The sequence below is a fragment of the Stegastes partitus genome, unplaced genomic scaffold (assembly GCF_000690725.1).
Source record: "Stegastes partitus isolate 25-593 unplaced genomic scaffold, Stegastes_partitus-1.0.2 Scaffold56, whole genome shotgun sequence".
Lineage (NCBI taxonomy): Eukaryota > Metazoa > Chordata > Actinopteri > Pomacentridae > Stegastes > Stegastes partitus.
In genome coordinates, this window is record NW_007577787.1 from 360,705 (window position 1) to 374,457 (window position 13,753).

The following is a 13,753-nucleotide window of genomic DNA, read 5'->3' on the forward strand; positions in this document are numbered from 1 at the left end:
GGCTCGGATAACAGTCCCTCAACACCTCTGCCCACATACTCTGTCTAGCTCCCTCTCTCACACACACAGATCTATAAATACTGTGTGCTATCAGCAGTACTGTTTCACAGTGCCCTGCAACTGAGCCCTGCCCCACATTCACACCGCGCCGCTCACGCTAGAAAATACAGCCACCGAGGTCCTAATAATAACACTTATTCAAGGAAAAACCAACCTTATTGATCCGCTAGGCACACAATTTATATCGCTCCTGGGAAACTAACCCTGCAGCTGGTGCACGGATGCGATGCTGACCCGAAAGAAAGCGAACAAATATTTGTGCTTCTCAGCTCGCGGGGGCCACACACCGAGACCGGGATACACTGGGACACAAATAAGTGTAACTCCAATTTTCAGCCAGTAAGCATTTGGGTTGAGCTTTGACCTTAAGAGGAAGGTCAGCCATGTGAGGGATAAAGGCATGAAGCTATGAAAGGAATGGAATCCCCGCAACTATGACAGCTGTGTCTTCAGCGCTGCCTTTTGGGGAGATCTGTATATAACTCTGAAAAAGAAGAGTGAAACTCGCACTACCATTTGAAACAGTGACACATCCTGCCAACAGACTGGGTTGTTACTGAAACAGCTCAGGGCAAGGAATGAATAGGTAGGGAGGGGAGTACATTTGTTTATCTAAGTGGGTGTGTGTGCGAGATTATGAGCTTGGTTTTTCCGCGGTCAGAACAGGAGGGATAGTGTGACACTTCCTCTGACGTTCTGTCCAGATAATGTTTTAGGCAGTTTCTAGTTGCTGATTTATTTCAGATTTGTGATCATTCCGACTGCGATTGATCTGACTGCAAATTAAACCCTGGAGTTACTTTAATTCAAAAAAGCACCTGTATTAAGACATCTCATTCCAGTTCAGCACAAAGAGGCAACTTCCCAAAGCACCAGTGGCTCCAGTTCAAAAATGTTACTGTAAATTTGCTTGGATGTAGGCAAGCGTAAATGACACAATATATAATTAAATGGCTGCATTGTTACATATTCTCAAGATTGTTGTTTTTTTTTTTTACCCTTCTACTTTCACAGACATTATGCTTATATGGTTACTATGGGTACTTACTACTACAAATGAACACAAACAGCAAACTTGGGGCCGGGCAGTAGTGCATTTTTTTTGGGGCAGTTGACAAAACATAATGAAATTGCCATATGTCTTCCAGAAGCTTAACCTAAACCTTGAAAATAATGTAAACACCACATGCAAAACAGTTTATGTCTGGTACAATAACAACACTGCTACAAATGTTACATTAGCGCAAGCACTTTAAATTAGCCCTGTGTTTGAAGGATGCTTCAGTATGCAAATAAACACGCTTTGCCTAGGCGGCATGCCAATTTAATATATAAAATTCCAATTATGTGTGTCTATGTGGGTCACATATGTGTATCACATTAGCAGCATGCTCATGTGAGACATGTGTGTGCCAGAACTAGTAACACATACAAGTACAAACAAAACAAGATCCTGGTTATCTAATTGGGCTCGACAGCACCACAAACGGGCAAGAACTTCAACTTTCCTACGTTGACGTTGGTACTTTAATAATATTTTATATGGTTATAAATAAATAACACTTAAGAATAAACAAGGAATGCATGTGTGATGTATTGAGGTAGCTGGAGAGGTAATTAACTGGCAATCATCTATTCAGAATGTGCATGGGCTGATTATGACTGGTCGCTTGTCATGATACATTTACAGCTGCATCTGTGGCAACAAGATGTGGGTTATATGTACATTATCAGTGTGTGTGTGTGTGTGTACATTTAAAGACTCACCAGTGAGGTTGGTGCGTGCACTGTAGGATCCCAGGTACCGCCCATCAGTGTTTGGTGTGTAACACTCAAACAGACCCTGGTCCTTGGCCTGCACTTTGGTGATGTGGAGCACAGCTGAGTCACGGCTCAGCCTCTCCACAAAGATCTCTTTACTATTCACCCTCTGGGCATACACAGCATAGGCATAGTTTGACTGAGCCGTGCTCACAATGCGGATCTCCCGGTCCGGTATTGATGGCAGGTACATGGACCATTCAAAGTCCTGCTCCACCCCTTCTTTGTAGCCCGACACGTTGCACCAGATGGTCACATGGGAGCCCTCAGTCCGAATCAGCGGTCCACTCTGCACCGTTACCACTCTCTGAGCCACGGCAACACCGGCTGCAGATGGAGATGGAGGGAGAGGGAAGAAGGAGAGTGGATGGGGCGAAGGCAGGGAGAGAGGAAAGAGAGAACACGGGTTACAAAACTGCGGTTTAAATATTTAGCATCGGCAGAGTTTATGCACCTCACATCTCCCAGGAAATACAGAAACAGCATGACATGTGCAACTAACCGTTCAGGGGAGTGCTTACCGAGGTTGAGGTGTGCACACGCACTTACACAAGCACGCAGGTTTTGAACACCGCTAACCACTTGAAAAATTCACGGTAACTCTTTTTAACAGCTGCGATCTAATCATGCTCACCACTATTACACCCACTCACATGTTAACCCTTCGCCACAAGGACAACACTGCAGGTACACTACACTGAGGTGAGAGGCAGCCATCTGGGAGTTGGGAGAAAGGTCAGCATGAGCTGGTAAAAACACAAGCCTGTGGGGCATATTAAGTGTGTCAAGCTGTACAGAGTACAGGTGCTTTTGAAATGGATAACAAATACTGTTTTGCCTGCTGCGTCACTAATCTTTAGTCCTCATCAGGATTCCCGGGAAAAGGACCTGAACAGACTACTGATTAGAGACAAACCGGTGAGTCAGCTCGACTGATATAATCGACTGATATTTGTTTGTCATCACCATATTGGTGGCTGAAATGTAGCGAGAAATTACAGTTATAGAAAGGCCAAACACACACATTATGTTTGTGGCCACTTAGAAAGTTTATCCTTGTACATTCAAAGAGCACTGATACGTTTATTTTTCAAAGGGAGTTTCCCACTTTCAAATCGTAATACTTAAGTTATATGTTTATGTAGAAAATGAATACAAGCTGACATAATGTTGAAGAAACCAGTTTGCAACTAAGCTCTGCCGTCATTCACTTAATAAATCTTGGGAATTTGGGTAGCAAATGGACACCCATTATTTTCGGTTACATTAATGAAATGCCAGCCGGTGCAGTTTAATTACATACATTAACACTGTACTGTGGTCAAAACCGCTACCGGTTAAACAAACACACTAATTTATCCAGTAACAACATTCTACAGCCTGCTACTTTTCATCTATCAAAAAAAAAAACTAATGGGTGACATTGTTTTTTTCTAACTTTGTGTCAAAGGAATAAACAAGAAATCCTCTATGACCATATGTTGGTCTCATTAAAACAAAACAATAAGTGAACAGTCATGAACTTCTGTCGCAACAAGCTGCAAGTTAATTGTAGTGTAAAAGCCCTAGACTGATTATTACTTGTCTTTGTTGCCTATATTTAGGTGTAGGGCATACGTGACTCTCGTCTCAGCACACATACAGAACACACACAGAACATCCACCATTCAGGGAACAACTACAAACATCCTTCTCATTGGGGCCGGAGACAACGGAGCATTTACACATACCCCAAATCCAGACAGAGTGACAAGTACGCCGTTTCCTGTCTGCACAAGCAACTGGGGATTGCAGCTGTGTTTGTGTGCGTGTGTGTGTGTGCGTGTGTGTGTGTGTGTGTGTGTGAGAGAGAGCGAGAGAAAGTCTGTAAGAGGCTGTGTCTGTGGGCACAATGCTTGGCATTAATAATTCACCAGAACAGCTTTTTAACTTTAACATCCTCTCGCTCTTCTCATAGTAACTTTCTCTCACACTTTCCTCACGCCCCTCTTCTTTCATTCATTGTTATCACGGTGGGTCCATGTACACCCATGTGTGCATGTCCGTGCGAGAACATGCGCAAGTCTTGTGCGTGTATGATGCGATAAAAGGTTATCTCGCCGAATTGTAAAGACATCCTTGCAGGTTCACTGAGGCTGAGAAATAGAGGGAAATGGGAGGAAGAGCCACAGTTATGGGATTGTATGTGCATACAATTAGAAGTGTGTGTTGTGTGGACAAACATGCCGTATGTATAGATCATAGGTCATGCTGTTTCCTTCCTGCACTTCCTAACCTTCAGGTCTTTTGTGTGCTGTTTTCCTCATTTCTCTCATGAACAAATAAAATCTATACAAATCTGTGGTTTCTTTTAGAGGTCCTCACTTGAATATGACTCAAATTCAGTTAAAGTGGCATATCAAAGTGAAAACTGATTAAAGTAATCATTCCTTATGGCTGGATTCCTCCTAAAGAATCCCCACAGGACCAATCAGACTATGAATTATGCACTGATGAGTGCAGCAGCTCCAGATGAAACCTCGTCTTGAAAGAAAAGCAAAAGACGAAATGTTGTATTCAGTTAAGTGGCGCAATTATCTGCATATCAGCTGTCTTTAGGTTCCTATAGGGATTCCTTAAAATGTCCTAGTGATAATAGTACGTTATTATAGAAAATATGAATGAATATAATCTATGCTGAGCTCATTGCAAACCCTATCAGACATGTCCCTATAAGAACGTTATAGGAATACCATATAAGGGTTGAAATGAGAAATTGAGTCAACTTGTGCGTCCAATGTATTTTTAATAATCCTGTACTTGGTAATACTATTGCCCACATGCACATATATTTCATGCAGCCTTGAGTAATTTTCCATGCTCAAGAACATATCTCCTAATGTTTTCATTACACAAATAGAATCAACAACACACTAGAAATTTATCCTAGCTGTTTTTTCGGTTGCGCACAGAGATGAAAACAGCACAGAATATATACCCTTAGATTTCTAATTAGCCCCTTGGGAACCATGTGGTAGCAGAAAAATATTTGGTTGATGATCTGTGGAAACAAATTAATAAACCGTTCGCACCACACATTTTGGCATTTCAACATTTTTCATTTATTATTTAATATTTTGAGGATGAATTTGCATCTGTGCATCGGTTCATCAATCTTATCACTGGTCCGCGGATTTTTGGTGCATTTCTTGACCTGCTGCGAAACTAGAAGCTATAACCCGCTAAACGTTTTGCCACTGACATTCAAAAAGTCAGGTAACAAAAGATAAACACTCCACACACTTCACACTTAAAAAAATGAAACTGACATAAAGTCAATAGTGAAGGGTGCTCACAAAATCCAACTGTCCATGTTATGGGATGTGGACGGGAAGATAAGGAGCCATCAATACTGACTCAGACCTTGGTTCCCCATTTTTCTTCATGGTGATGTCAGTGTGCTAATCTGGCGGCACCCAGTCTACCCACATCCAACTCGAATCAGCTCAAAGCTATACCGCTGCATCACCGCTTCTCATGTTGCAAGCTTCTCATCTAGAACTGCTGGAAACACATTACTCATACATCCAAAAAAGCCTGCACTACTCATACTGTGTTGGTGCACTAAGAGCTTTCCTCCACTTGCCTGTCTCCTGTCATCCTCCTGAAACAAGCCTCCTTACTCCTGATTACTCTCACTCCCTTCCTCCACGTTTCACCCATCATCAATCCTTCCCGTCGTCCTGCCCCTCCAGTCTCCCTTTCTCTCGCTATGTATTCCTGTCTCTTCTCTGTGCCTCGCGGTTCTCTGCATCTTTTCAGGCAGGATTTAAGCAGCTCTGTGAAACTTCAAAGTGCCCATCGCTCTGCAGGCTGTTTAGAAAGGATGACAATGACATACCAAACCCTGCAGACCTTCAACTGATCGCTCAATTCCGCCACCCTTCCACAATAATCCTACGCCCGCAACCTTCCCCCACTTTTTTTTCACCTCTGGCTGCGCTGACTGGATCTCCAAGTGCCCATATTTGCTCAACAAGGCCTCATATTTTCTATTATTAACGCTCATCTCCATCCTGCATACCGCAGATGTCTTGCTTTGCTACCCCTCCCTCCATCCCTTCCTCCTTCCCGCCCGCCCTCACTCTCTCTGGTTTTTCCATTCCTGTGTCTCATCTCTCATCTTAGCTGCCAGTTACTTCCCACACAACTTCACCGGACGCAGGAAACATGTGCCCGACGTCAGACGATGGCAAGTGACCACGAACAAGCTGACCTTTCCGTTCAATCGGTCAGAGCATATAGGGCAACGGGAGGAGATGATTCCAAACTAACACACACATTACAGTACCTACATACAAACACACACACACACACACACATACACACACACACAAAGCTGCAAAGAGGATTAAGCTAAGTGGAAGGGGGGTTAAACACTAATCCAATCATTTGTGGCCAGTGTCTTATTCTCAGTGGAAACAGCAGTGAGGCCACTCGCATTCATGCCTTCCCCTCACATCATCACTCTTCTGTGACACATGATAATTATACACCTAGAAAGGTGTATAATAAAAACACTGCAGGGTGTAAGTATTATAGAGGACATTCGCTGCAGTGCGGAGATGTGCTAATGTGGAGATCCGAGCTGTCCATCAACTGTTCTAACATCCATTTCTAATTACACAACACATAATTATGCATATGCACACACACGACAGAGGAAACCTACGAATGTTCTACACCTAAATGTAAGTCGACACCTCAGTTAAAGTTGTTATCGCAAGACAAACAAACCATCGCACTAATAATACAAAGAAATGCTTTAGGTTTAGCACGTTGTTTTGTGGTGTTGAACACACAAAAGAGAACAAATAATTGTGAATTCATGTTGTAAATCATTATACACAGCTCTACAATACGTAGTGGGAGATATGCCACTTTTTTTAAAGGCCCTAATGACCTTTTTTCCCCAGTCTTTGTACTGTGAGCGATTGGGTACTATGGAAACAACATTTTCTGGTGTGACAGCCAGTTTGAATGTTTCACACAAGATATTTGTTTTTCTGGTTTTGTCTGGGTGTTTTCTCTCACTGGTTTGAACTGAGCAGGGTTCAGTTCAAAAAAGCTGATGCAATGCGTTTCCATCCACCACTAAGGATTCAGCCACACAATCCGGTGGTAGTTGGTGGACGATGTTTGTTTTAGTCGAGTTTCGCAGTGCAACAGTAACAATAACAGTGATGTTGCTTTTCTAATCAACTTGATGCCTATTCAGCCATCAGTATTTAGTTAATATACTCAAATCAAATGAGTTTTGAGTCGTATTTTTAGCTTTGATGGACTTCAATCCAAACACAGTCTACACCTCGCTGTAAGTGCATTCTCAAGATAAGAAATTACTGATAAAAAAAAAAAAAAGCTGATTTTGAGTATTGCCAACTCCTCGTGGTATGAATGAACAGCAACCTTTCAACCTAATGCTTTCCAGCCAGAAACTATCTGGAAGAGTTGAAGAGAGAGGACACTGAAATAACTTCAGTCGGTAAAAATCTGAATTCAAAATATGAACACGCTCGATGGTAGACATAAAACAGTGGACCTAATCGATGTCCTATCTCCCCAAGGGAGGTTCAAACTCATCCCACATCTGAAATCTTGTGGGGATTCTCAGACGGCAAGGTAGCAATGAGGAGAGCAAAGGATCATGTGCTGGGAGAGGAAGAAAAAGAGGAAAGGGTAAGAAGCTAAAGAGAAAACGACAGCTGCCTCCGGGGTGCTGAAAACTACAAAAAATGCAAAAAAACTAAGTGAATATATAAGCATGCCACTGACTTATGTGCTGCACATATGCGTTACAGACAGAAATAAACACTGGAGGGGGATGAAGAGTATTTGCCTTTCCACACTTCTCAGCGCTGGTTAACCGTTCTCCAAAATCACTTTGCGTCTTTTTCCCTGTAGGCCCCCGAAAGCATTTGACCCCGTTAACATCATTACCAGAGAGAGCAAGAGTGCGAAAGAGACAGAGAGATTCCAAGATGAAGGAAAACTGGAGGGAACAAGATGAAAGCGGTAGAAAGCAGAGAGATTTTCATGTAAGCGGAACGTTAACACTTAGATAGGATAGGACCGGGTTACAATACAACTTGTGCCCGTTTCTTAATACTGTCCAACAACATAAACCCATATGAGTTTCATTACATTGCGGTAGGCACAAAAAAAAATCAGAATTGCCTTTTTGTAATGCCTCTCACGTGCTTTGTCTCTTTTGACAGCGAATTGGTGCCTGCGCCGACGCTCGAGCGAAGGAGAAATGTTGTGGTTTGAGAGACTAACAATTGTCTCATTCTACTTGAGCAAGAAAGTGGACAGTTGGCTCTCGTTCTTCGCATGTGGCACTGAGAAATCATGTCATCGTAATGTATAGCGCGTAATGAATTGATGAGTATCCTCACAGATTTTTTTTTTCTTCTTCGCCCAGAGCTTTCTCACAATTATCGGCTCCTTGAGGGGCTCTAGACAGCATCAAATATTGTAATTCAGGCCTCATCCTCTTCTTTTTTTTCCCCAGTCCTCGTCCTTCCCGCAGCGATAATCACCATCTGCGTCTGATTGTACAAATCAGTGTAGCACGGCTGTCATTAATAACCTCTGACCCTTTCCCTGACTCCAGAATCTACAGCAAATCCCCTATTGATTCATTGCTTAATTTGTTAAATGGGCTCTTTTTGAAAGGCAAGTAAGGGAGACTAGTTTCTCCTGTGCTGACGAGAAAGTAAAGTGATGTTTCAAAGGACAACATTCAAGTTGCCCCGTCAGCTTAGAAACAGGTGTGACACCGCGTGCGAGCGTCCGACGAGGAGGAATAAAGCGAGAAAGACAGACTAAGCGTTGTATATTCCATTAGAGGCCAGTTAGACAGGCCGGCTGGTCACTCTAACAGCTGACAAACAGTTACAACAACTGCCCATTACACCCACGCGCCTCTAATCAGCGCAAGAACAACAGAGTACAAGACGTTCGGAGACGGGGTATGATAGCGTTCGTAGTGTATGCCGCCGCTTCATCTGCATATGTCTCGGCGAGAAGAAAGGTGATGTGGGTGATACGTATGAAAGGATTACAAGACGAGGACAGTTACATGCAGAGGCAGGGAGTTTTCTGTAAGCCAGCAGTGTCAAAGAGGATTCGCCATCATTTTAAAGCCTTAGACAGCAGGAAACATAGCCAGAGGGCAATGTGGTAAACATAAGACTACAGCCAGCAGCCGCTTTGCTTAGCTTAGTGCAGTCTGACTCTGTGCAATTGCAACAAAATCCACCTATAAGCACCTCTAATGCCCTCTAATTAGCACCGTATATCTTCCATACCAACATGTCATATAAAAACAGGTTGTAGTTTTACAGAGGATTACGTGTTGGGACCATTGTGTAACTTTTTCAAGTCGCTGCCTGGCAACCTCACAGTAACGACTAGAATTAAGCGAATTATTGCTGTTTTACCCTTTTTCCAGTCAATGCTATGGTAACCAGCTGCCGATTGCTTATATCCACACTCAGATGATAAACACACTGGCTTTTAAAGGATTTTAAAACATTTCAAGGAAGTCTCACCACAATCAAGTCCACGTCAAGTCATAAGTTTCCATTTTTCTAGTGTGTCAACTTTCTGTCTGAACTGGGGCTCCTGTTTTTAGTCACACCTGGGTCACGCTGTCCTCTGCTTTCTCTATGCTAACAAGTACTAATTTATTGCCCCCCTGGGCCACAACAGTCATAACCCCACCTGGGTTGCTGCTCATACCAGCTGGTGAGACCAGGATGGAAGCAGTGAGGTGTTTCAAGGCTAATTCATACTTTTGTGTCAATGTGTTTCTGAATACTGTAGGTGTGAGTGGCCACTACACTGTAAATGTAACCAAGCATAGGCGTTATGTATGCTTAGCAAAAATGTGATTTTTCAATGTGGGCTGACTCATATTTTCTCGCTTCCATTTCCGGTGCTGGCAGTATTTGTCGATAGTGTCAACAGCATAGAGCAGATCATAATCTATCCTTTTCTGCAGAACAGCTGCCTCTTCATCCTCCTCCTCCTACACCCTCAGCTGCTTCGCCTTCCTGTTGGACCACGATGGAAAAAGGGCTTCTGAGTTTTATTGTTTCATCCAGAGAGCGATCATTTAAAATGGATAATCAGCACACAGTGATTCGTCTGATCCTTAAATAATGGCAACATAACAATTTCAATCAGAATTCTAATCAGTGGCAGCAGACAAACCGTCTTCCTCCTCCTCATCTTGCAAAGCTACTATTTATCAAATGCTGTATGTATGCCTTATCGCTTTGTCCCTCAAGATGGAGGCGATAAACAAGATAACTTTGGAACTTTGAGAATAAACGACTACTTAGCTTTTGCAGCAGTGCAGCAAAAGTCAACAGGGAGAGATTGTGCGGAGCTGAAATTGGTTACTGCACCATAGTCACAAATGACAGCCAGAGCAACATCTTGACATATAAATTTAATTAAAACCTAAAAAGTGTGTGAGAAGACAGTTCCTTACCAAGTGTATTATGAATAAATAATTCAAACAGCAAGAGAGCGACCATAGGAAACCTCAGCTGGGTAGTAATGCCTCTGTTGCCACTTTCTAGCCTCTGTCTAAAAGGCTCCAGTAAAATATTAAATGTTTGAAAGTACCTTGTTGGACTGTATAACTCCGGTGTTATACGGACTGGGTTACTGAGACCTTGGTAAACATCTACAGTGTGACAGATGGCTACAGTAAGTGAAGACCGTAATGAATAAAACTTGAAGCAGGACTTTCTGCGTCACACACAAGTGTTTACCTTCGAAATGACAATCGTTTTCTGGTAGAAAATATGCCCATTATTCCATCTGGTGTTTAGAACTGAGAGGGAAACAAAAGGGCTCGGGACAGAGGACACAGGAAGTCATTCTGTTCCATTCATATCACCCCCATGCATACATACACAAACACCTCCAGTGCATTAAGCGCCTCCATCCACACCCCCTCCCCAAATCCATTAACTCCGTGCGGACACCTGCTACCCCACTAACCTCCTCTGCCCAACCCCCAGTCATAACCAACCTGACCCCCTCCACCCAAACACACACATCCCCCACCCTGTCCCAATGACAAAGCACTGTGGTCTCGAATCCACTCCCAAACAGTACTTTCACCAGCAAATGATTCATAAAGAAACGAAAAAATACATAACGCTCCACACATTATATCCCGTCACGAGGAAGTGCCACAACAGAGTCGAACATTTGCGTTAATTGTTGTAAAAAGAAAGCGAGGCTATAAAAACACTCAGCTATCTTCGGTCATTATCCATCTTGTGCTTGTGTACAATTACGCCTGACAGCTGTATCTACTTTATGTACAGTGGTTAGTTGTTTTGTATGACTGGCAACTTGCTATCAGTTCCCACGTTTGCGCATTAAGCCGCAGATTGGAAAAGAAACTAATTAACTATTAATTAGTCTACTTCAAACAGACTTTTCCTGCGATTGTCAGTCATTTTGCCTCTCAGGCAGTCAAAGACGTGCACTTGTAAATTCATGCATTTATGCATAAGCAATTAGACACACAAACACACGCATGCACCTCTTTGGTTTTATGTGTAAATCAGAAAAGAAGCACATTAGCCGAACATAATGGCGAAATGAGTGAATCTCTCTTCGTTATTAGGCGAGCAGATTTTTGAAAAGGGAAAAAATAAATAAATAAAATGGAACATGCATGTGGACGTTTTGTTTATGCGCACCTTTGAACGTGCGCACCGAGCTGAGCGCGTGCCGCCCAACGTGCATCGGCGGTATGCAAACGGGGAACGGTCGCCATAGTTACAGCACCCAGTGTGCATCCCACCAGCGTGGGATCTGCTCGGGTGGAGGATCAAGCAGGGAGCAGGGGAGTGTAGCTGCACGGAAGGACAGCAGCTCAGAGCGCTGTGGGTGATTGTGTCTCTGTGTGTGTGTGTGTGTGTGTGTGTGTGTGGAGGAGTGAAGTGGAATCCTCTCACCAGCCAGTCATCATGACTCCCAGCACAGAATGGCAAAAGGGGAGGAGCAGACAAAAAAAAAAAAAATCCCAAAGGGGACGGGGGTGTGTGGTGGTCTTTCAAATAGGCGAAGATGCTGCTTGTAAAAAAATAAAGTCTGAGATAAACGTGATGATTAAACATGGATCCTTCCCCCTCACACTGTATGCAAGATGAAAATATCTGGTTTGGATCACACTTGAGGGCAGTTTCTAATTAGTGCTCTTTGAAGAGGAGGTGGGCTGGGCATTGCATTGTTTGGAAAAGAGTGGGGGAGGGAGGTCAGGGGCTATTCACTGGAATAGGAGGAGGAGGAGGAGGAGGAGGAGGAGGCAGCTGGAGTACCTTTTAAGAGTGTGAGTGAAGAGAAGCAGAGATACATGCAAATTAGCCCGAAAGAACATTTAAAGGCATCGCAAAGCGAACGGCTAAAAGGGTTGTTACCGCAAAACATGATACAATCTGAGGCGTGAAGAGCGGCTTTGGGACTGTGGCAAAGGAGTTGTGACGCGAGAGCGGGCTGACAGTTAACCAGAGGTGCTGCAGTCGAGTCAGAATCTGACACAAAGCAGAAGCTGCCTCTGCTCTGTCTCCAGCTCCAGCCACTTCCCTGATTCACTGTGGCAGGCAGGAAGTCTCCCTCAAGAACTTTGCTTCTCTTCAGTCACTCATCACCCCATGTGAACCGGAGAGAGGCTACAGGCTTAGATCTGGGTCACAGGGGGAAGGATCGTCACTTATAAAAAATAAAATAAAATGTAAAAATAAAAAACCAGCATCAGAAGACTGCCTGTTATTACTCATAACTAACTTTAGTTTTTTGCCCATTTATTGCTGTAAGTGCAATAAAGTTCAGTCAGTTCGCTCTCAAAGTTTCCTTCATCTCTTCTGAAATCTCCACTGGAGGAAAAAGTTTCTTCACTTCTTACCTTTAAGAGGACAGAGAGAGAGAGAGGCTGATAACGGACAGCAGTGCAGCTGGAGTAAAACTGCAGTGGTAGTTGGGTGTGAGTTTCCGTAGCAGCCTGTGAAGTCTGTATTACAGGGCTATTACTTGCCCTGTGGATAGTACACACCACCTAGTATTTTCGACTCGCCCCTGGGTGCACCTGACGCAAGAAATTCCACAAGCTCTAAAAACACGTCCAAACTAGCGACACTTCCATCGATCCGCGACTAACGAGGCATCTCAGTCGTGACGCTGACCTACGGACGGCCTTCGTTTTCATTACGCAGCCCATCTTTAATGAATATTTACTGGAAACCAACCACACAGCGGGTGAACGCGATAGCCACGCTGACAGCCCTGCTTCTACTTTTCTATTGTTTTGGGGTTTTTTTGTCAGTTGAGTCAACGATGTTATGATGTGAAAACACAAAAGCACAAAAGGCATCTTGTCATGGGTGTACACAAAGACGTGGGTCTTGTGCTTATGATGCAAACAAGCATGCGTGCAACTACAGGCACGGAAAATAACAAGGGGAGCAAACGACACTGCAATCAGACAGCTGCACGAGCCTGTATTTCCCCCCCTCCAGCAGAGAGAAGTCAGTCTTCTGATTCCGGTGACAACAACTGGAAAAAATAATGAGTGGCAAATTGCGGGACGGTCACGTGCAACTACATTTCATATACATGGAAACAGCTACACAAACAGCCAGACAGTGAGTTACTGCATTCAGCCCCACTGTCTAGACTGCACACTCTGGTGTCAGCTGAGGCTTGAAAAGCATTCCCAGTGCTTTAACAGCTGACTCAAGGTGCTCGGCGAGAGGACGCATTAGCTTGACCACACACAAGCTGAAATCTGTGTAATTTTCGG

At 43.6% G+C, this 13,753-nt stretch overlaps 1 protein-coding gene across 1 annotated transcript in view; it reads right to left on the bottom strand.

Annotated features, from left to right (window-relative positions):
• The window catches only part of igsf3 (immunoglobulin superfamily, member 3), a 71,696-nt gene that overhangs the window by 52,926 nt on the left and 5,017 nt on the right, over window positions 1-13,753 (bottom strand). Inside the window, exon 2 of the mRNA XM_008275626.1 lies at window positions 1,828-2,208. Coding sequence (XP_008273848.1) covers window positions 1,828-2,208 — 381 coding nt within the window. The remainder of the gene's footprint in view (window positions 1-1,827; window positions 2,209-13,753) is intronic.